At 46.3% G+C, this 20,815-nt stretch overlaps 1 protein-coding gene across 1 annotated transcript; it reads left to right on the top strand.

Moving 5' to 3' along the window:
• The first annotated feature begins 1,541 nt into the window (after nucleotides 1-1,541).
• On the top strand, nucleotides 1,542-20,036 carry LOC310659109 (neuroepithelial cell-transforming gene 1 protein-like). Its single transcript, XM_083402199.1, has 10 exons — nucleotides 1,542-1,877; nucleotides 7,524-7,631; nucleotides 9,318-9,485; nucleotides 11,007-11,069; nucleotides 12,418-12,514; nucleotides 13,395-13,471; nucleotides 14,229-14,486; nucleotides 15,611-15,781; nucleotides 16,979-17,165; nucleotides 17,956-20,036. The coding sequence occupies exons 1-10, from the start codon at nucleotides 1,785-1,787 to the stop codon at nucleotides 18,357-18,359; spliced, it is 1,626 nt and encodes a 541-aa protein (XP_083258325.1). The 5' UTR covers nucleotides 1,542-1,784; the 3' UTR covers nucleotides 18,360-20,036.
• Nucleotides 20,037-20,815: the final 779 nt, after the last annotated feature.

Genomic DNA, 20,815 nt, shown 5'->3' with positions numbered 1-20,815 from the left:
GTAAATTAAAGCTCATTTTTATAGAGACGCTCTGGATTTCTAGCGAGTCCCCCCAAACAGTTCCGATAAAGCTGCATCAAACGTGCCACGCAGGGAAAATAGGAATAATCCAGGTGTGAAGGATGCAAAACGTTGTGTTAAAAGCAGGCATTTTAGCAGGTGTCACTTGTCGCGCAGAGGTGAGAAACCTGACGCCTCCACGAATTCCTCTTGCAAAGAGGGATTTGCGTAGCTAGTTCCGCCTCCCGCAAAGTGCCACGACGCTTGTTTACTTACTTGCGAAGTCTCATTGTTTAAGCAATAAATCTTTGACCTGAGCCTATGATTGTTTGCTCAGAAGCAAATCCCACAGCCACCGGTAGGGTTTACTTCCAGATACGTGCATCTGTGTAACTTGACTTTTGCTGGGGGGTGGGTCAGCGTGGTTTACTTTGAAGTAAACGTGTATCGGGTTGCCATCGTGCAACCCGATCGTATGCATGTTAACTCGGAAATTAACCCTCAAGTATGTGTGCAGGGACGCGGGTGGCATTGTGGGTAAAACCTCAGCTACTAGGACTTGCCGATCGTTAGGTCGGCGGTTCGAATCCCCGCAGGGGGGGGGTGCGCTCCCGTCGTTCGGTCCCAGCGCCTGCCAACCTAGCAGTTCGAAAGCACCCCGGGTGCAAGTAGATAAATAGGGACTGCTTACCAGCGGGAAGGCTTGTCACGCTGGCCACCTGACCCGGAAGTGTCTGCGGACAGCGCTGGCTCCCGGCCTCTAGAGTGAGATGAGCGCACAACCCTAGAGTCTGGCAAGACTGGCCCGTAGGGGCAGGGGTGCCTTTACCTTTATGTGTGCAGTACACCCTGTGAAACCTACTTTGGGAGTAAAGTGCGACGGATCTTGGCGGAACTTCTGCGAAAGCATGCACTGGATCGGGTTACCCGGCCGCGATCCCGTGCATTTATTTTGCCGGTTAGGTTGCAAACCTAATTCCGTTTTCTTGGAAGTAAGACCTCACTGGATTCAATAACTTACATATGAGTTGACACGGTTAGGCTCGCAGCCTTTGTTTTTGCGATTCACAAGTCAAGCCCGTTTACTTGCAAGTAAGCAAGCAAGCGAGGCACTTGCTGTTCGGTAAAACAAGCATGGGGTTTGCAAGCTTATTCCTCGGGATCGCGTCGACCAATTTTCGCGAGGGGCGGTTTTGCAAAGGTTTCTGATCTCAGCCTTTACAGTTTAGTTTCTTCCTACGTTTCCAGGGTGCGCGCGTGTTAATACTGACAGTTTGTTGCAAGTTAGGAGAACACGCTAGCCTCCCCTTGGCGTCCTCCTGTGCAAGGCAAACGTCTGAAGAGAGGGTGGGGGGAGGCTGTACACGCAAAGCCCGTCTCCCTTGGTGCTGCGACGGTTCAGGATACCTCCTACAGGGGGCTCCAGCCCAGTGGTCCAGCGCCGGTTCTCCCCTGCCGTGGGGAACCTGAGACGGCTGGGCGGGCCACTTAGCCGCGGGCTAGCCAATGGCTCCCGGGCGCCAGGAAGCCCCGCCCACCAGCCCGCTCTTAAGCTCCGCCCACTGCCTCTTGGGCTGCTCTCCTCGGAGCCGCTGGCTCAGATCTCGTCTGCGTGAGTCACCTGGAAGCGGGATGGAGCTGTTGCTGCAGCCGCAGCAGAGCTCAGAGCGCGGCGAGGGGCAGATCGTGCCCGAGTAACCGCCTGGCTCGCAGTCTCAGGGGGTGGGGAGGGCGGATTACAGTCAGCACAAACCACGAGGAAGCCTTGGAAAAGAAGAGGGGCTATGGTGGCGCACGATGACGCCGGGGGGCTGCTCCCCATTAAGAGGACTATTCGGGTGATAGATGCGCAGAACCAGTCTTTCAGGGAACAAGAGGTAAGGCGTGCGTAAAAAGCCTTCAGCAATCGGAAGAACGATAGAGGGTTTTTCTTAAGTGGCACGGTTCTGCATAGTTGCTCAAAGCGTTGCCCAAAGTCCGCTCTTTTCATAATCAAGGGATTACGCTGCACGTGTAAGAGCTGGAAGCGTTGGTTTGTTTGGCACCTTGCTCCTAAACGCGCCTGTTTAAAAATGACCGAAATGAAGTCACCTGTAGCAGGCAAACGTGGAAGTCCTGTAGAAATGCCGCCAGCTTGCTGGGAGCGGTGCAAAAGAGAGTGAAAACCGTCGGAGTGTTTGGGTTGCTCTCCGTAGCGTAAGGTGTGAGTCAGTGAGTAGAGAGTAGTACTATTTGTACTTTTGTGTCTTGCATACTTTATTTGAAGCTGCTAGCTAAGCATGACTTAACCCAGCCCTTTCAGGAAAAGCTGCTCTCACAGCTGGGCGCTGTTAAGGAAAGGTGTAATTGCGGCAGGCAGTTCTGAACTCCTTAATTAGGCTGCCAAGTGTGTGTCTCGTGCCTTTCCTGTTAAAAGGAAGCTGCTGGGGAGTGTTGAAACCCTTTGGGTATTTGTTGAGGTCTAGGCATTGACCCTGCTTTATTTATTAAGAGGGAGGGGCTGCTTATAGCAATGATGTTGAGGAGCCAGGAATGTATAGTCCTAAAATATTATGCATGTTATCTAAAGTTGCATGCTGACAAAGGCATGAACCATGGAAGGAGAAGAAGGGAAGCCTTTGGATATTCTAAAGTTTGTAAAAAGTTTGTTTTGAAATGTAAAATTGGAAACTTAATAAAAATGATTACAAAAAAGAGAAATAAGCTCCCCCCCCCTCCATCCGTTTACCATTTAAGGAACCTGAAGCAACTGAGCCATTTGTCAGTGGAATTTGGTTGCTCATTCTCTCCTCTCCCCCTAACCTTCTGAGTTTAGCATGGCTTGTTCCTCTTTTACATTAATTCCGCCCACCTCCCAATCTTGTGATGTTGTGTGTATGTATCCTGCAATGGAGTAAGCAGACACAAATGAGTTACAGTATTTCATTGACTGCCAGTAGGGTTACTTGTTTGGGTATGAGTTTTCAAGGGATCAAGCTCCACTGTGGGTGCTTAGTTGTACACTTTAATGGCATTTCCCTTACTGTTGAGTAAATTGGTCTCCAAGACATTCCTACAGGATTATTGCTTGTATGGACGGTGATATGAGGCATAATGAAAGTACTTTAATCCTGTTGAAATGCATACCTCAAGGTGTCTTCTGGTGGGATGGTGGGAATTATGAGAACTCAAAAGCCAAGACTGCTATAAGTGATGCCTTGTGACATATGACATCCTGTCCGGAAGCATTGTTGGTTTCTTTATGATTCAACAGTTCGGCTTTAATAAGGCAGAACTTGGAAGTTGAGTCTAAACATTCTGGTGCGACACACGCAAGGATTTTTGGCAGCTGTGGAGGTGAAATATACCAACTGAAAGCAAACTTCAGGATATTTCTCAGTAAGCTTGCCTTTATTTGTCTGTCTGGATGTTCCATGTACAGGAGACTTTATTAATTTAGGAGGACAGGGCAAAAAACCGTTTTTATGTTATCTGCCAACCTGAAGGTTCAGTACTGTGAGTCCTGACAGGTTATATAGGTCTTGAACGCAGCTTGGATGTAGTGCCTGAGATGGCCGAATTGAAAACAGGGTGTGTCTCTTTGCCATTTGTTAACCTGTCTTAATTTGGGATATTGCCATAACTTTCCTAAAGTGGATATTAATAGATGTAGTGAGCTGCTTCTCTTCTTGCCGAACAGATAATGCCATTAGAAATGTACACACAGGCGCTTAGGATTAACATCTTGACTTGATGAAAGAGACTCCATAAATTAGATGTCGGTGATGTTTTGAGGAGTGGAGGTTAAGTCAGATTCTTTATTGATTCACCAGTACGTTTATAGGGTTTATGTCTAAGTCATAAATTTGTGACAGAGAAGAGTTTTTGCTTCCAGAGAAACCTTGTAGTTTCTCTATTGGGTTCAGAGATGAACAGCTTCATAGTCCTAAATCCTTTGTTACCCTGGATATGGCAAAATGGTGGAGAGAAACGACTGTCACATGAGCACCTTTGGATGAGTGCTGAGGAACCACCTACGTGGTCTATTCCAATGGATATCTAACTACAAACAGAAGCATATTGTGGGATCAGACTTTAGTCTTAGAAGTGAATTTCCAGATGTGGCTATCAAGTGTCGGCTTCTTCTTCCAGGCAGCTGGTGTAAAACCTGTGCCCCTGAGCTCTTCAGCTCACATCTCATTTGGCATTAACTGAAAGCCTATGTTTCCCAGGTGTTCTCAGCATTTGGACTTGCTTGCCTGGGAGGCATTCAGGTTCAGTTCAAAGGTTTCATCTGAACGTGACTGATTTGTTTTCTGAAGCAAAAGAAGCCTCTGGAAGAATATTTTATATCTCTTCTTTGCTTGCTTCTGTGCTGAAGTGTGAAGGCTATTTTCTACACGAGAGCAGGCAAGGATGTCAGATAATACTCTCTTTAAAATTCACAACTTGAAAAACTGGTTCAGTCATGCTCTCCATTGCTGCAACTCCGAAACTCAAAGCTTGCCTCCCGATCTCCCATCAGGAACAATGAACAAATTGCTCAAAAGACAATTTTAAAATACTTGGTGAACTATTTCGGTGTGAGAACAGTGAACTCAAAATGTATGCAGTCTGCCTCTTCACAGAGGTTTCCAGAAGAGCAATAATTGTCCAAAAGGGGTGTTGTTCCTTTTTTAAGGCTAAAGAAAATTAGAAGAGGGGGGAAGCTGCTCTCCCCCCAATCTGAAGAAAACCAGTTTTGTTTCTGCCCAGTGTCTGTCTGATTTGGAATGAAATTGCCAAGATGTTGAGTGGTTGAGTGGGAGTGTGTGTGTGGAATCCTCTGTAAAAAAGGGATTTTTTTTTTGCCAGCCTTGCCACATTTTTGTGCTTCACATTGGCAGTGCTGTCCTATACAGGCATCTATGAAAACTTAATGTACACACCAACAGCATGGTTCTGTGATACATGCCTGTAACAGGCCCTTGAGAAAAGGAGCTCCCCTGCCAGTTCTCAGTTTTTCCTCTGCAGAGCTCTAGCTTCTGTGTTCTCCTCATCTACCTTATTTTACAGTGCTGAATTCAGCATATACCCATGTAAACCTTTTCCTTACTCTCCACTTGAAATATCATGTTGCAACACAGCTGTGGAATACATTGTAGTGCCTAAAGAATGTAGAAGCCACCATGAAAAACTCATTCTTCTTGGTTTTTTTATCATCACTTTTTGCTTATTTTTTAAAAGAATCAATGTCTAGTCTACCTTTTTAGGCTCACAAACTAAAGCACCCACCGTAATACATTCCACATTTTGCAAATGTGGGGGAATATGTCCTCTTTTTTAGTGCAAACTTAAGTTCGCTTCATCCACCTAAGTCATTAATATAGTGCTTTTTTATTTACAGAGGGCTTTTATATTGGCAGTACCCCCTTCAGATAGTTGTTGCACACAACATTTACCTGAGGAAGAGTGACTTGCCCAAGGCTATACAGTGAGGCAAATGGGGCACTCCCAGACCCAACCCCAACCTGCTGTTCTCTGGGCTAGACACGGTGGGAGGAGCTGGTCTTTAGGCTGTAGCTGAAATCTTGCATCTTGAGCAAAGTAAACAGGTTAGATTCACTGGCGAGTCTCTTGTCTCCCAAGCCTCTGTTCAACATATGTGAACTGGAAATAACAGCACCCTGCTTCACAGCTTTAACCGCAAGAACAAATAAAACAGGAAGCATGGTTATCTGTCATGAGTTTTGGTGACCTAGCAGGTCTGTATGAAAGGAGTTCTGCATACACCCATGGACATTAAAATGGCATACTTTTATTTTTATTTTTTTTTGTGTGTGCATTGCTTCCTATGAAACAACTCAAAGCGATTTAACAATAAAACCTATATAAAACAATTTCATATACTGTAGATTTTTGTGTGTGTTCATTCCCCCCCCTCCCCCAATGAGATACATTATGAAACTGCAAGCAAGCAGTGATGGGACTTTCCTCCGTCAGAAGGGCTGTCGATGTGCATGTTCCTTGCTTCACCTTGAAAGTGGAACCTGCACTCTGCCAACCCCCCCCCCCCCCGTGGAATTCATGACATCATTCCTCCGTGTTCATTGGTATCTTAATGGGAGAGCAAAGCATTGTTGCTCTCTGGGGCTGTGCTTTACTGACTCCAGCAGAGCTATTTCTGAATCGTCACTCCTGGACATGACAGTAAAGCCCGACCGACTCAGTCCTTCTCCTTTTTTAGTCCTACCACTTCCTCTGTGCAGCATGTGTAATCTCCCAACCCCAACAGCCATTACTATCTGTGCACCTAAGAATGAAGTCGGTCCCCCTTTTAATCCCCATGGCAATAGCTTCCACCTTTCTGGTTTCTCTAGGGAGAAATCTCCTGGATTGAAAACATCAAACGAACCTGACCCTTTTCTAGTGTGAAGTAGAGCCGGCTGACAACACAGTCTTGTGACGGGGTTGCCTTCTGCTCTGGCTTCTTATAAAATTACGGCGTCCTGTCAATTCCCCATTGAAAATAAAAGTGTAGAAGGCCACTGCGATTGTGGGTGCTGTACCAAAACTGGCAAAGCAACAGGATCCTGCCCAAGGGCTTGAAATCAATTGGGGAAGGGAAGCTGGGTTGGAATTGAGAGCCTAAATCAAAAGTACTGGGAGGGAAGTTTGATGAGATCACGATTGTATTTCCAAGGGAGGGGAAATCCCTGTCTTGCAACTTCAAAGTGCAGATGCTGTTTTGGGACAGACTTTGACAATGCCTTAAGACATTATCTCTTGAAAGTCAGCCCTAGCAATGACACAGACCTCAGCTATGCAGCCCTGAGGTATTTGAGCAGCCTATTTCTCTTTAGTTCAGGCCTTTGAACATCTCTCTCTCTCTCTCTCTCTCTCTCTCTCTCTCTCTCTCTCTCTGCACAGTTGTGCCTTGTTCTTGCTTTGGGAATCTGAGTGCCTCCAGCACACTGCCTGGCAGTGGTAGCAACACATCTGTAGTGATACACAGGAGATGACTGCCAGTGACACACAAACCTATGTGTGAGCAAGCTGCTAGCAAACTGGAGTCACCTTCCAGGGCAGAGACACTCTTCCTTCTTCCACACCTCTCATTAGACAGCTGGTCTCTTCCTTTATTAGTGTACTTTGCTGTGGTGGCCTGTCTTACTAAGACACTTCAAACTGTCATGCTAAATTTTGTTTTAACACCCAGCATAGATTTAGGGGCAGAGTCAGAAAAAAAACCTCACACCTCATTCTCCCTGGGGAACAGGCAAAAAAAAAAGTTGGCCCTGAAAACAACTTTGCTTGTTCAAGCTATAGTGGACTTTGTTATTCTTGCTTCTTGCTAACCTGAGCAATTGGTTTGTACTATGGTTACGACTTTAGTGTTTAAACAAAATATATTTGTCTTTTGATGGGGCTTGTGTGCTTTGGGATTGGGCGCCTTGATGCTCTGTGCAGCCCTTATCCCCTTCCTCCAAGAGAGTCTGGACACTGTCAGCGCACTAAGTCTTGATTAAACATTCAGTACAACTTGTTCTCTCATCTGTTTGCAGGAGCCTAGCAATAAGCGCGTCCGACCTCTGGCTCGGGTCACCTCCTTGGCAAACCTGATTTCTCCTGTGAGAAATGGTGCAGTGCGAAGATTTGGGCAGACAATACAGGTAAGAGAGCAGATAAGCATGTGGGGTTGATGTTGCAATTGTTGGGAGGGGGGCGACTATGGAGTAAGTATTACCCACAGTTCTGCTGAAGAAAGGATTGCTACAGCCTGCAGAACCGAGCCTCATATTCCTCTTTTTACTTTTTAAAATGAGCAAGTTTATAGTCCTCATGGGTCCAGAGGGGGGAAATGGAAGAGTTTCTTGGGTTTGATATCCCGCCGTTCACTCCCCTTCAGGAGTCTCAAAGCGGCTCACATTCTCCTTTCCCTTCCTCCCCCACAACAAACACTCTGTGAGGTGAGTGGGGCTGAGAGACTTCAGAGAAGTGTGACTGGCCCAAGGTCACCCAGCAGCTGCAGGTGGAGGAGCGGAGACGCGAACCCGGTTCCCCAGATTACGAGTCCACCGCTCTTAACCACTACACCACACTGGCTCCATTGAAGTGGATGTTTGAGGGCATGGATGGCTTCTTTGTCTTCCTTCTCTTCTCCAGTCTCCAAGCACCTCTAGTGAAGCCATAGGGTGAGGGGGGACATAGAAACGTGCTCAGTTCTTACAGGTGCAGAACTTGGATTTAGAATTTTTCCTCCCGACAAATATTTTAATTCAGTTTTTCCACATACCAACTGGCATTTTGTGTCCTAACTGCCTTGTAGTCCACATCTCTGCACAAACCTATAAGCAAGTCATTGGAACAAATGAACTTTGCATGCTTTTGGATGCAGAATTCTTTTCCCCCTGGTTACTTTTGCAGATAAGGTAATTGTGCAGAGATGGCCCAGTCAAGACCTTGGTGCAGTTTTATCAGGAGCAGCCTATAAACTGAGGCCAGTGTGCGGGGGGGGGGGGGGCATTAGATTGCCTCCTGTGCCAACACTTGATGGCTGCATGTGACATACTGCAGCATGTGCTGCAGTCTGAGTTTACCCGGCTGTTCATAATAGAAACGTGACCTCAGCAAAGCCTGCGATGTAAGATATACCATCCACCCCAACTGTGTAAATACTCCTTGCTCTGGATGCTAGTGCTGTTTCAAGCCACAAAGAACACAGCTCACATGGCTTGTTAATGTTACCAGAGCTGGGAGAGGTAGAATTACACTATTTATGTACTTGAAACCAGATTCTCAGCCAGCTTAACCCCAACCCTCTCCAGCTATCCAAAATCTGGAGTATGGGAAGGGGAGGGTTAAGCAAAAGAGGGCATTGGCAAATTAGATCTCTCAAGGTTTTGTGGTGCCAGGATTAGCTACACACACACCCTGGCTGCTGAAGCCATTAAGGGTGACGTTTCTTAAGGCAGGCCTGCACAATTTGAAATCCACCTCCAGGGCATGGCGTTCTGCTAGGTACTTGACAACTCACCTATTTGTCACTTCCCTAGCGTGCAGCAAAGCCGGGAGACTTGTTGCATCACAGTGGGCTGCCTTTGGCTCTGTGACAGATTATGTGGGCCTGATCTTAAGGATATTTCCACAGGCATTCTTCAAGAGGCTGTTGCATTGACCAGGACTTCGTTGTGTTGTTGTGTTTGTGCTTACGCACACATTTTGCTGGGCTGTGCCCTGGTTGGCATGAAATGCCTCGCGGCTGTTTTTCTGTACAGCGTCTGTTAAAATGCACCTAAGTTCCTAAGGTTCGTGACTGAATTCAAACCATCTCCTTCCCCCTCCCTGGTGTCCTACAGTCGTTCTCTCTTCGCGGCGAGAGCAAATCTCCAGGCAGCGCGCAGAAACTGTGCAGCCGGTCAGCTGCCCCCACGCCACCGAAAAGAAGAAACAGTGTGCTTTGGTCCGAGACGTTGGATGTCAACATGAAAGAGACGCTGAGCACCAAAGAAATCAAGCGCCAAGAGGTATGCCTCCAGTGCGGCAACCCCAACAGCCAGCCCCAGACGGATGGGGCTGTTAGAATTCAGCACAGAATTGGGATTTCTGAGCATCTTGGCTGCTGTTTGAGAGGGAAAAGAGCAATATGTTTTATAGTCCTCGTGGTCTCCGGAGGCATGTTAAGATGACCTGTCGGCAGTGTAAAGAGAAGCACCCAGTGTTCAGGAGGCAGCAATCATGTTTCCAGCTCCCCATTTATGACAGCTAACCTCCTGCCACTGCCATATCCCCAGATCTGCAGAAGGCATTACAGTGGTGCCCCGCAAGACGAATGCCTCGCAAGACGGAAAACCCGCTAGACGAAAGGGTTTTCCGTTTTGGAGGTGCTTCGCAGGACAAATTTCTCTATGGGCTTGCTTCGCAATACGAAAATGTCTTGCGATTCCTGGGGGTTTTTTTCCGCTCCCCACCCCCTTTTTCTAAGGCACTAAGCTGCTAATAGCCTTTTAGCAGCTAATCTGCTAATCCCTTAAGCCTTTAATAGCCGCTAATAGCCGCTAAACCGCTAATAGCGCTGATCCGCTAATGGGCTTGCTTCGCAAGACGAAAAAACCGCTAGACGAAGAGACACGCGGAACGGATTCTTTTCGTCTTGCGAGGCACCACTGTACTTTGCTCCCTGGAATAAGTCAAACTGGGCAAGTAGATACATGAGAAGAAGATTGCATAAATAGTGTGCTCTCTGGTTTTGCATTTCTATGATGCAGCTTGGCGGGGGGGGGGGGGACAGGAAAGGGAGAAAGCCTCAGTTGTTCAGTGTGTAGAAGATAGTGGCAGAAGAGTTTTGAAGAACTGCTCTCTTCTCCAAAACGAAGGTGCTTCTGTCCCGCCACATTCCTTAAAAAACAGATTAAATCCCCCTCTGAATCTTGACTGATAATATATTCCCCCTGGCCGAGGCCCCAACATGGGAGACAATATACTTCGTATTGGGCATAAAAAAATGATTAATTCTGAAACTCCATCTTTATGACTCACGCTAGCTGGTGATCCACACCAAAGTTATGCATTAATACAAATGACTGAAGCAGCAAACGAGAAATAAGAGGGCCAAAGTTCAACCCTCTGGGTGAGTTCAGCACTTCACACTGAAGTCTAACGCGTCCCGATGTTTGATTTGGCATGATCTGGCAGCTTCAAAGCCTCCTTTCATGACTAGGAGTTTACTTTTCTCAGCAATGATTCAAGCCATTCCCTTCCGTTTTGGCCCTTAAGCCCAGGTGGGCGGATGCAGCTCAACGGTTGAGCTTGCCCCCCTTTTGGCTGCAGAGCGGCTGGCTTCTTGATCAAAACGGTTTGGGCTAGACAGGTGGGGCTTGATTGGCTGTTGCTTTGCTTCTGCTTCAACAGAAGTGGCTAGTGGAATAGTCTGTGGTCAGCAAAACCGCCGAAACCCGGAAGTGGTACATTTTTGACTTCAGCAGCTCTTATTTCTAGGGCAATAAAATGGAGACAGTTCTGATATTTCCCCCACTTTTTGTTCACAGGCGATATACGAAATGTCTCGGGGTGAGCAGGATTTGATTGAGGACCTGAAGCTTGCCAGAAAGGTTAGTATCTTTCTCTGCTTTCTTTATATAGATGACACTGCAAATCAGTATATTTGTCAGTTCCCCACCCCACACTTTGCAATGGTTAAATGCACTGGATATACTGGATTAGGTCTCAGACTTTCGGGAGAGGAAAGGACTTTGCTTGTTCCATTAAAGGTCACTGGAGAAATTTATTTCTTGTCGAAGTAGTTGTGCTGGTTGCTTCTGTGCCAATTTCTGTTTTTCAGTGAAATAAGTCACATGGTAATTTTAATAATAATAATAATAATAAAAAATAATAATAATTAATATTTTCATTTCTATGCCACTTTATGTTTTTAAGAAAAAATCTCAAAGCAGCACCTTTGTGGCAGGATATACCATTAATGTGCAGCAAGCTGCTTTGAGATTTTTTCTTAAAATGGTTTAGAAATGGTCATCTAGTCCAACCCCCTGCAATGCAGGAATTGCAGCTATAGCACTTGGGAGGGGAGAAGGTGTAAGAGGAGAGAACTCAGCTATAGGCTCACCTGCCCTTCCCAGCCCGACAGTCAGCAAGTGCACCTGCCTTTTTTGTGGGCAGTGAATCCCGCAGCCACAAAGTGCTCTGGGAGCTCTTGCTTCAGCTGCCTGGAGGTCGCAATCCTGTTGGATGGAAAGTGCCATAGGAGGCTGCCCATATAACAAGCCAGACCCTCGGCCTTGTGTCCACTGATTGGCAGTGGCGCTCTGGTGTTTGAGTCTTTCCCTGATCTCCTTGGAGACCAGTGCTGGGGACTGGAAGCATCTGTGTGTGACGCATGTGCTCTACCACTGAGATACGGCTCGGTCACTACCCTTTCCCCCTTTTTTAAAAAAATGATATTTATTAAATGTTTAATAGTTACAAAAAGAGAAAAGAGAAAAAGAAACAATAAAAATTTAACAAACAATACATCAAAAAGAAAAAGAAAAAACAATACCACAAAACAACAAGAAAAAACTAAAACATTTAAAAACACATCCAAATTTCATTTCATTATCTTTCATATGCTTGTTTCCTCAACTTCCTCGCACCTCCCTTTTTTGTATTCTAGTTCAAATTAACTGGTTCAACAAATCCCTTCCCTCTTTCTCAATTTTTGTTCTATAATTTATCCTAACACAATTTAACTTTTAAATTTTCCACTTTAGCGCATGAACAATTAATATTCATATAGTTCTTAATAACACTTCTGCTAAAACCATGTAACCTCATTCCAATATACTTCTAACATTTGTCACTACCCTTTTCCCCACTCCAAACATTGCAGCTGCACTGCAATGCCATGTCAAGCTGTTTTTTATTTTTATTTTTTTGTAATTTCCCATCCTTTCTTGTTGACAGGCTTACCATGACCCCATGCTGAAGCTGTCCATCATGTCTGAAGAAGAGCTCACTCACATCTTTGGGGACTTGGATTCCTATATCCCTTTGCATGAAGGTGAGCTTCTCCACCCCTACCTCCAAAAACAACAACAAAAAAACCCCTCCAGCACTCATGAATTCATGTAAACGTGCCACATTCTCTGCCCGTCACATCAAAGTAGCTCAAAAAACCAGCCTATAAAGTGTTAAAACCATAACGCATCTACGACAAAATACTCACATAAAATTCCATGTGCCTATGGCAAAAGCTTTCTGAAAGCTTCAGGTTTTTAAAAGGTAAAGATAAAGGGACCCCTGACCATTAGGTCCAGTCGTGACCGACTCTGGGGTTGTGGCGCTCATCTCGCTTTATTGGCTGAGGGAGCCGGTGTACAGCTTCCGGGTCATGTGGCCAGCATGACTAAGCCATTTCTGGCGAACCAGAGCAGCGCACGGAAACGCTGTTTACCTTCCCGCCGGAGCGGTATCTGTTTATCTACTTGCACTTTGACGTGCTTTCAAACTGCTAGGTTGGCAGGAGCAGGGACCAAGCAACAGGAGCTTACCCCGCCGCGGGGATTCGAACCGCCAACCTTCTAGATCAGCAAGTCCTAAGCTCTGTGGTTTAACCCACAGTGCTACCTGTGTCCAGTCAGGTTTTTACCTGACTGTAAATTGTCCGTGGCGAGGGCACCCACCAGCAAAGTGCCGCTGAGTGCCACTGCAGAGAAGGGCTGGCCAGCTCCTCCAGCAGACCTCTTCTGCGATGTGCAGCAGGGTCTTTCTGCAGATCTAAAGCCACATGAGAAGAAGCATTCTCCGTGGTGCAGAGGGGGAAGGCTTTGAACGTCGTCCCCTGCACTTGTGTTGATTACTGTTTAAAATGTGATTTTTTAAAAAATGCGTATGTTGAGAAGAGTGTCCTGGTACCAATCCCCTTTGTGTTTATCTTGCAGACTTTCTGGCAAGGCTGGGGGAAGCGACAAGGCCAGATGGGACAGTGGAGCAAATTGGACCCATTCTTGTGAAATGGGTGAGTAACCCTCGGATCTCTCTCCTTCTGTTCCTTACGGGAGATCAGCCATCCAAGATTCATGGGAACATTGGCTTTGGAAAGTCATGAGTTCCTATAATTAAGCTGATGCGTGTTGCTCCGGATTTCATTTGCATAATGAACTTTTCAAGTCGAATTGACTTGCATTTCTGCCTGGTTGCTTGCCAGTTAATTTGAGATGAGCAGCGCCAATAACATCTGAGGCCTGCTTCTCACGTTATTCGCCTCCTCCCAGCCTCAGTTACTCATCTACAACATGAGAATGTTAGTAACCTAACTTACAGGGCTGTTGTGTAAGAGTTACTGAGATAACCTGTATGAAGTAACCTGGACACTTGAAATAAACCGTGCTAAAAGAAACTTTGTACACTGCAACTATGAACAAAGAGATGTGACAGGTATATTAGCACTCTAGTCTGAAAAAGTACGGTATATGATGGAGTTCATAAGTCCTCTCTTGAAGTTTTGCACTTTTGAAGATCTTCACAGGAGAGTAGACAGGCTTCACCTAACCAAAATTCAGCTATGAACTCCAGAGGAATTGGCTATGGAATGTGCCCATTGCTTTCTTCTCCCCCTGCTATATTCTTCACAGTGGGAGCTGCATAATTGGAATTCCTCACATTCATATAGAACGCTGTAGTGCACCTAGCAGACTGCCTGACTCATTCAAGTGGGGAGGGGGCGGCAGTTCTGAAGCAGCAGCTTATAAATGCCCCGGCATCGTCTTTTCCAGCTACCAGGACTGAATGCGTACAAGGCCTATTGCAGCAACCAGTTGGCAGCTAAAGCCCTCCTAGACCAGAAGAAGCAAGACCGCCGAGTCCAGGACTTCCTCCAGCGTTGCCTTGAATCTCCTTTCAGCCGCAAGCTGGACCTCTGGAGCTTTCTGGATATCCCCCGGAGTCGCTTGGTCAAGTACCCTCTCCTCCTGAAGGAAATCCTCAGGCATACACCCAACGATCACCCCGACGTTCAGATTCTGGAAGAAGCAGTAAGTGCCTGGGGATTCTCTGCACAGAGCTTCTAATATATTAATGATTGTCGAGTTGAAAGGGAACCCCAAGGGTCATCTAGTCCAGCCCCCCGCAATGCAGGAATCTCAGCTAAAGCATCCATGACATATGGCCATCCAACCTTTCCTTAAAACCCTCCGGTGAAGGAGAGTCCACCACCTTCCGAGTGAGTCCGTTCCACTGTCAAACAGCACTTACTGTCAGAAAGTTCTTCCTGATGTTTAATCGGAGTCTTCTTTCCATAGTAAAGTACCGTATTTTTTGCTCTATAAGACTCACTTTTTTCCCTCCTAAAAAGTAAGGGGAAATGTGTGTGAGTCTTATGGAGCGAATGCAGGCTGCACAGCTATCCCAGAAGCCAGAACAACAAGAGGGATCGCTGTTTTTGCTGCACAGCGATCCCGCTTGCTGTTCTGGCTTCTGGGATTCAGAATAATTTTTTTCTTGTTTTCCTCCTCCAAAAACTAGGTGCGTCTTATGGTCTGGTGCGTCTTATAGAGCGAAAAATACGGTACCTTTTTAAAACCAAGTCCCACCTTACAAACCGTCTCTTTCTTGCAATAAAAAGTAAATGCAGTTTGTTGAATGATGGATCAGATTAGGTGGAAATGGCCCCTCTCAATTAGGACTAGTTGACGTTCTTTTAAATACGTTGTTAAATGCGGCAGGCCCAACACCCGGCACAAAAGCAAAGGGAGAGGTCTGATTCGTGGGAGTTCCAGCTGCCAGGAAGTTCTCCTGCACAAGCCCCATTGAGATGGGTTGGGAGCTTTGCAAGCACAGAGCAGTGCTCTTCCAAGGGCTTCTGCTCACCGCGGTGCAGTTTTGTAGGAAACTGCTTTGTGTCTTGTACTCTACTTGCCAGTTGGAGTTTCTACCCCAGCCCCAAAACGTCTTGGGCAGTCCTGCTTGGCTCAAGGAATTGAACATTCCGTTTCTGTCTTGTGTTGTGGTAATCGTCACGGGTCCCTTTACCTTTACTCGGTTGAGTAAGGCCCTGTCCCATGTATCTTCTCGATCCATTGCCTGTATTGAGGCCTGTGCTCTCGCTGCCCGACTTCAGTTATCAAGCAGCATTAATTGGTGGACCCTTTGCTTTTAGATCTCCATAATCCAGGGAGTCCTCTCTGACATCAACTTGAAGAAAGGGGAGTCTGAATGTCAGTATTACATTGACAAGCTGGAGTACCTCGACGAGAAGCAGAGAGACCCACGAATCGAAACGAGCAAAGTGCTGCTTTGCCACGGGGAGCTGAAGAACAAGAACGGCCATGTAAGTACCTGATTTTACAGAGGTGATGCTACAGGTGCTTCCATCCTGCAGCCACAACACCTGCAGAGTGAAACGGCACCACCTTAAAGCAAAGGGTGGAATGGTCCAGAACTTGGCCTGTCTCAAATTCTTGATGGCGGTGCATCTTTTAACCCTCTAGAAATAAGTGCCCAGGATCTGCCACTTTTACCTCTCAATTTGTTCTCTCTTTTTTAAAAAGAGAAGACTATCTTGCTGTGACAGAATTGGCACCCTTTCCCCCCACTTTCTTTCCAGCCCTTGACTTTGGTTCCAGGTCATTAAAGAACCCATTAAGAGGCATCAGGCAACACCTAGACATCGAAAGCAGGGCTGGCATCTGCCCAGGTTGCAGATGGTTGTGAAATAATTAGCATAAAGTTACTACAGAAAGCACGGCATGCACTTTGCTGGGGGGGGGGTCAAGAGGTATTTCCTGCGGGCTCCCAGTGATGTAATGCATCCCTTAGATTCTTCCAAGTATGTAATCTTTTGGGCTTGAAGAAAACTGACGACAGCTTGGAGTCTAAAGCGGCTCTCTAAAAGCTTGGCCGGTGCTGCTTCTCAAAAATAGAAGCTGGAACCTGAAGGGCTTGCTTGGCCTTCCTCCCAGCTATGAGCAAAACGTCTTGTCATAGGTCAGCTCAACCTATTTTGTAGTCAAAACTATCTTGTGTCTCCCTGGCTGGCAGCCTATGGAGATGTGCTTATTTGGAGTTGTTCCGCTGACCCAGTTTGCTTGAGCATTTTCTCTGACTGCCAGCACAGTCTCCTGTGCCTTGGGCAGGTCTTTCAAGCAAGGGCCGCTTGGATCCTTTCAACTGGAGAAGTGCCTAATACCGTATTTTTCGCTGTATAAGACGCACCAGACCACAAGACACACCTAGTTTTTGGAGGAGGAAAACGAGAAAAAAAATATTCTGAATCTCAGAAGCCAGAACAGCAAGAGGGATTGCTGCGCAGTGAAAGCAGCAATCCCTCTTGCTGTTCTGGCTTCTGGGATAGCTGTGCAGCCTGCATTCGCTCCATAAGACGCACACAAGATTTCCCCTTACTTTTTAGGAGGGAAAAAGTGAATCTTATACAGCAAAAAATACGGTAATTCTGCATGTAGCATGTATATATATGTATTTTGTTCCAATTTAAGATCTTGACCAAAGCTTTTCCTCCCCCCTCCAGAAGCTGTACGTCTTCCTTTTCCAAGATATATTGGTTCTAACTCGGCCTGTGACCCGTAACGAGCGTCATTCTTACCAAGTGTACCGGCAGCCGATACCCGCTCAGGACCTGGTGCTCGAAGACTTGCAAGATGGCGACGTGAAAATGGGAGGATCCTTTCGAGGTGCCTTTGGCAATTCCGATAAAGGTATGAAGCAAATAGGCTCACATCCTTCAACAATTCTGTCCGAAGGCTGGCTTGTATGCAGCTGTCTTTGCTTTAATGGGAATTTGTCGGGATTAGTCTCCTTTCTCCTGGATTTTGGCATAAGCTTCCACACAAATCCAGATTGGGGCTTGCCAGGCTCTGAAAAAATATCAGCATTGGTCCTGAATGTGACTCATGATTTGGACATAGGTCAAACATTCGTGAAAACCTTTCAGCAAATGAAAACCGCTGGGTGGTGGGGAGCTGGGAGGGAGACTTTGGAGACTCAGGAATGTGTGTCAAAGTAGTTGGGCAAGCGAACCTCTATGACCATTGCTCAGTTAAAAAGGTAAAGGGACCCCTCACTGTTAAGTCCAGTTGCGGACGACTCTGGGGTTGCACGCTCATCTCGCTTTACTGGCCGAGGGAGCCGGCGTTTGTCCGCAGACAGCTTCCGGGTCATGTGGCCAGCATGACTAAGCCGCTTCTGGCGAACCAGAGCAGCGCATGGAAACGCCATTTACCTTCCCGCCAGAGTGGTACCTATTTATCTACTTGCACCTGACATGCTTATGAGCTGCTAGGTGGGCAGCAGCTGGGACCGAGCAACAGGAGCTCATCCCGTCGCGGGGATTCGAACCACCGACCTTCTGATCGGCAAGCCCTAGGCTCTGTGGTTTAGACCACAGCGCCACCCACATCCTTATTGCTCAGTTAACTCGTGTCCATCAGCATTCTTGAAGCTCCATTCTGATGACATCTCTCCTCCCCTTGTTTCCCCCCTCTGCAGCTAAGAACATCTTCCGGGTCCGCTTCCGAGACCCAGCTCCCGGCCAGTCCCACACGCTGCAGGCCAACGACATCTTCCACAAGCAGCAGTGGTTCAACTGCATCCGGGCGGCCATTGGGCCTTACCAGCTGAGCGCTGCCCCTTGCGAGCTCAAAGAGCTGCCGGAGCTCAGCGAAGAGGCAGAGGAGAACAACCCCTCTGTGCCCAGCGCCAAAATCAAGAGGAGGCCGTCCACCCTCTCCGGCAGCCTCCACATGGAGCTGGACGAGAATGGCGTGGAGTGCAGCTCAGTCACGGACATGGCGGCGGATGAGGCCAAGAACCCCAAGCCGTACCGGATGCACTCTGGGCTCCGGAGGACGAGAGCCCAGCTCAGTGGCAAGCGGAAAGAGACACTCGTTTGAAGGGTTCGGAAGCCCTTCTACCCCCCTGTTTATTTATAAATAAAAAGTGTACATTTTCTTTCCTGTAATGTGAGGATGGTTACTCCTTCTGAATATAAATGTCTGTGGTCTTTTTGTTTGTGTTTTTGTTCTCCTTTGATGGCAGCTACTGGTTTTCAGCAAACACTGTTGAACTGGAGTCTGGTTCTGAAAAGCAGGGACTCTGATTTTGGGGGTTACAAAGTGGGTTTTGAAAACGTCGCATCTGTGAGGAACGTTTTGGAGCAAGCTTCAGCTGTTGCCAAGGAGCTGTGAATTTTTGAGGCTTGATTCCCAAAGAATATAGAGCTTTAAAAGCGTGTTTTATTTCTCTCTCAGCAGTTCCACACGGAAAAATGCTCATGATTTAAAATTTGAGTTTTCTTTGGCTTGTGGAGTGATTCTGATTGATGCAGTTCCCCCTAGGCTGTTAAATCTGGTTTATTTCAGCCCATACTGTAGAAGGAAGGTGGTCTGAGACCTGCAACCCACATTTCTCAGAGAAACAGACTCCAAAGTTCAACAGGTTTCCATTTTACTGACTGGAATTCTGTACTTAATTTTTGTTTGTTCGTTGTACATTCCTTGTGTGAATTGACATGACCTGCCAAGTATTTAATCTTGTTTTATTATTATTATTATTTTTACCTGAATACATTTGTAGAGAATTTTTGTACTTTGATTTCATTGTATTTCTCAACATCCGAATTGGCCTTTTTCTTCCTTTTTTTTTTTTAAGTACTTGATGGGTGTGTGTGTGAGAGAAGAGAGCATGTGTTGGTATGTTATGTATATTTAAAAGCCAGTTCAGGACTTTTCAAGGTGAAACAAAGCCATATGTTCTTGAGCCATTGGGAAAATGGGAGAACGGAGTTTTTACCCCCATCCCCCAAACTGACCTGGGGTGCCTGTGCCTTTAAAACAGCTCTACTCCAGCAGAGAGAAGGTGCTGAGTAATCAGAATTCTGTATTTCCTTTCAAAGGTACAGGAGAACCTAGGTGGTCCGCAAGTTTGGCAATCTTACGGGGAGGGAAGATTTGAGGTCCGTTTTGATGTAGCATTTTGGGTTGGCCACAGGCCCGTAGAGTGCCTTGTGTACTCCGAACTACTGAAAGCAGATCGCAGTGGACGCAGAAGGCTTAGGGAATGTCGCAGAAGGTTTAGGTAAAGAGGAGATTATACTGCAGAGAGCACAAAAGGGATGAGGTCTTTAGAAGGGGAGCATCAGAAAGGTGCATTTGGAAGCAATAGGAGGCACAGTGTATGTAGCAAGACTTGGTAGGAGGTGGTGTTAGCGAGGAGAAGGAAGGAAACGGGTGAAGTCCTTACTTGCGGTTTTGAGGTGGTCCCCCCTCCTTAATTTCAAGGAAGGAGGGCAGTTTACCTTAGTGTAACGCAAACTAGCAGGAAGAAACATTGAGCGCTTCTAGTAATGCATCTGAAGCACTTCCAAAATTTAGCCGAGGTCTGCAAGTTTCTTTTTTCTTTTCGAGGGGGAATTTCTGGTGCAGAAGAACCATCAGGCTAGAAGCTAGAACGGGGATGAAATTCTGGAAACAAATGTAAATAATAAAACAACCAAAGCACAACGACTCTGTAAAAATGTGTGTGTTTTTGTACAGTGTTAAGTGTGGTGTACAATTAAAACTTCCTGCATATTTCCTTGTCTTTCATCTTTAATGTGAGAGTGGTTTATCAGGCACATCAATCGCCAGCTCTCCAGGTCAAGCAGAAAAAATATCACTGCCATCTTTTAACTCCAGCTGTGGTTCAGATACCTGGGTTCCTATCCCAATGGGAACATCTGACCCAAACCTGTTGGTGTGTATTGTACTATCCTTATCACTTTCATTTTTCCGGGAGGGTTCTTTTTCTGTATTTTGACAGTAAACACATAGAAAAGCAAATTGGCACTTGACGTGAGCTCTGTCACGCAGCTTTGAGGCTGCATCACCTGAAAACAGCACATAATATTTATCTTGTGAAACATACTCCCTTACAGTAGCCTAGATTATCAGTCTCTTTACTGAGCCCATTGGCCTCTTGTGGGTCCAAAGTAGGTAAGGTTCAGCTAGCTGACGGTTTTAGTTCAAAAAATATGTCCATACATAATTAAAAGTTGAGATGAGCTTGTTGGGAAAAGCTTATATGGGCTTTGCTGCTGGGAAATGAACCATAAAATTAGTTGGGAAAGGGACACAAGAATTACCCACTCTAGAAGAATGGCAGATGAAGGTGATGGACTACATGGAATTAGCAAAAATGACTGGCAGAATCAGAGACCAGGGAGAAGAGACGGTGGAAGAAGATTGGAAGAAATTTAAAGATTATTTACAGAAATATAAAATTAATGAATGTTAGAATGACATCAGATGGAGGTTAATAAGGTTATTAGTTAAAATGCGGTGAAGGAGTATGGAAAATTTGAAGGTTAAAA

This window comes from Podarcis tiliguerta (assembly GCF_965153285.1).
Source record: "Podarcis tiliguerta genome assembly, chromosome: 10".
NCBI lineage: Eukaryota > Metazoa > Chordata > Lepidosauria > Squamata > Lacertidae > Podarcis > Podarcis tiliguerta.
The sequence above is the reverse complement of the archived record's forward strand: the minus strand, read 5'-3'. Positions and strand labels throughout refer to the sequence as shown.

What these genes read in the sequence shown, in the direction of transcription:
- LOC310659109 (XM_083402199.1), top strand. Translation starts at nt 1,785, where the DNA reads ATGGTGGCGCACGATGACGCCGGGGGGCTGCTCCCCATTAAGAGGACT. An exon ending in GATTTGGGCAGACAATACAG is followed by an intron (nt 7,632 to 9,317) that starts GTAAGAGAGCAG and finishes GGTGTCCTACAG; the next exon opens with TCGTTCTCTCTTCGCGGCGA. An exon ending in CTATATCCCTTTGCATGAAG is followed by an intron (nt 12,515 to 13,394) that starts GTGAGCTTCTCC and finishes TTTATCTTGCAG; the next exon opens with ACTTTCTGGCAAGGCTGGGG.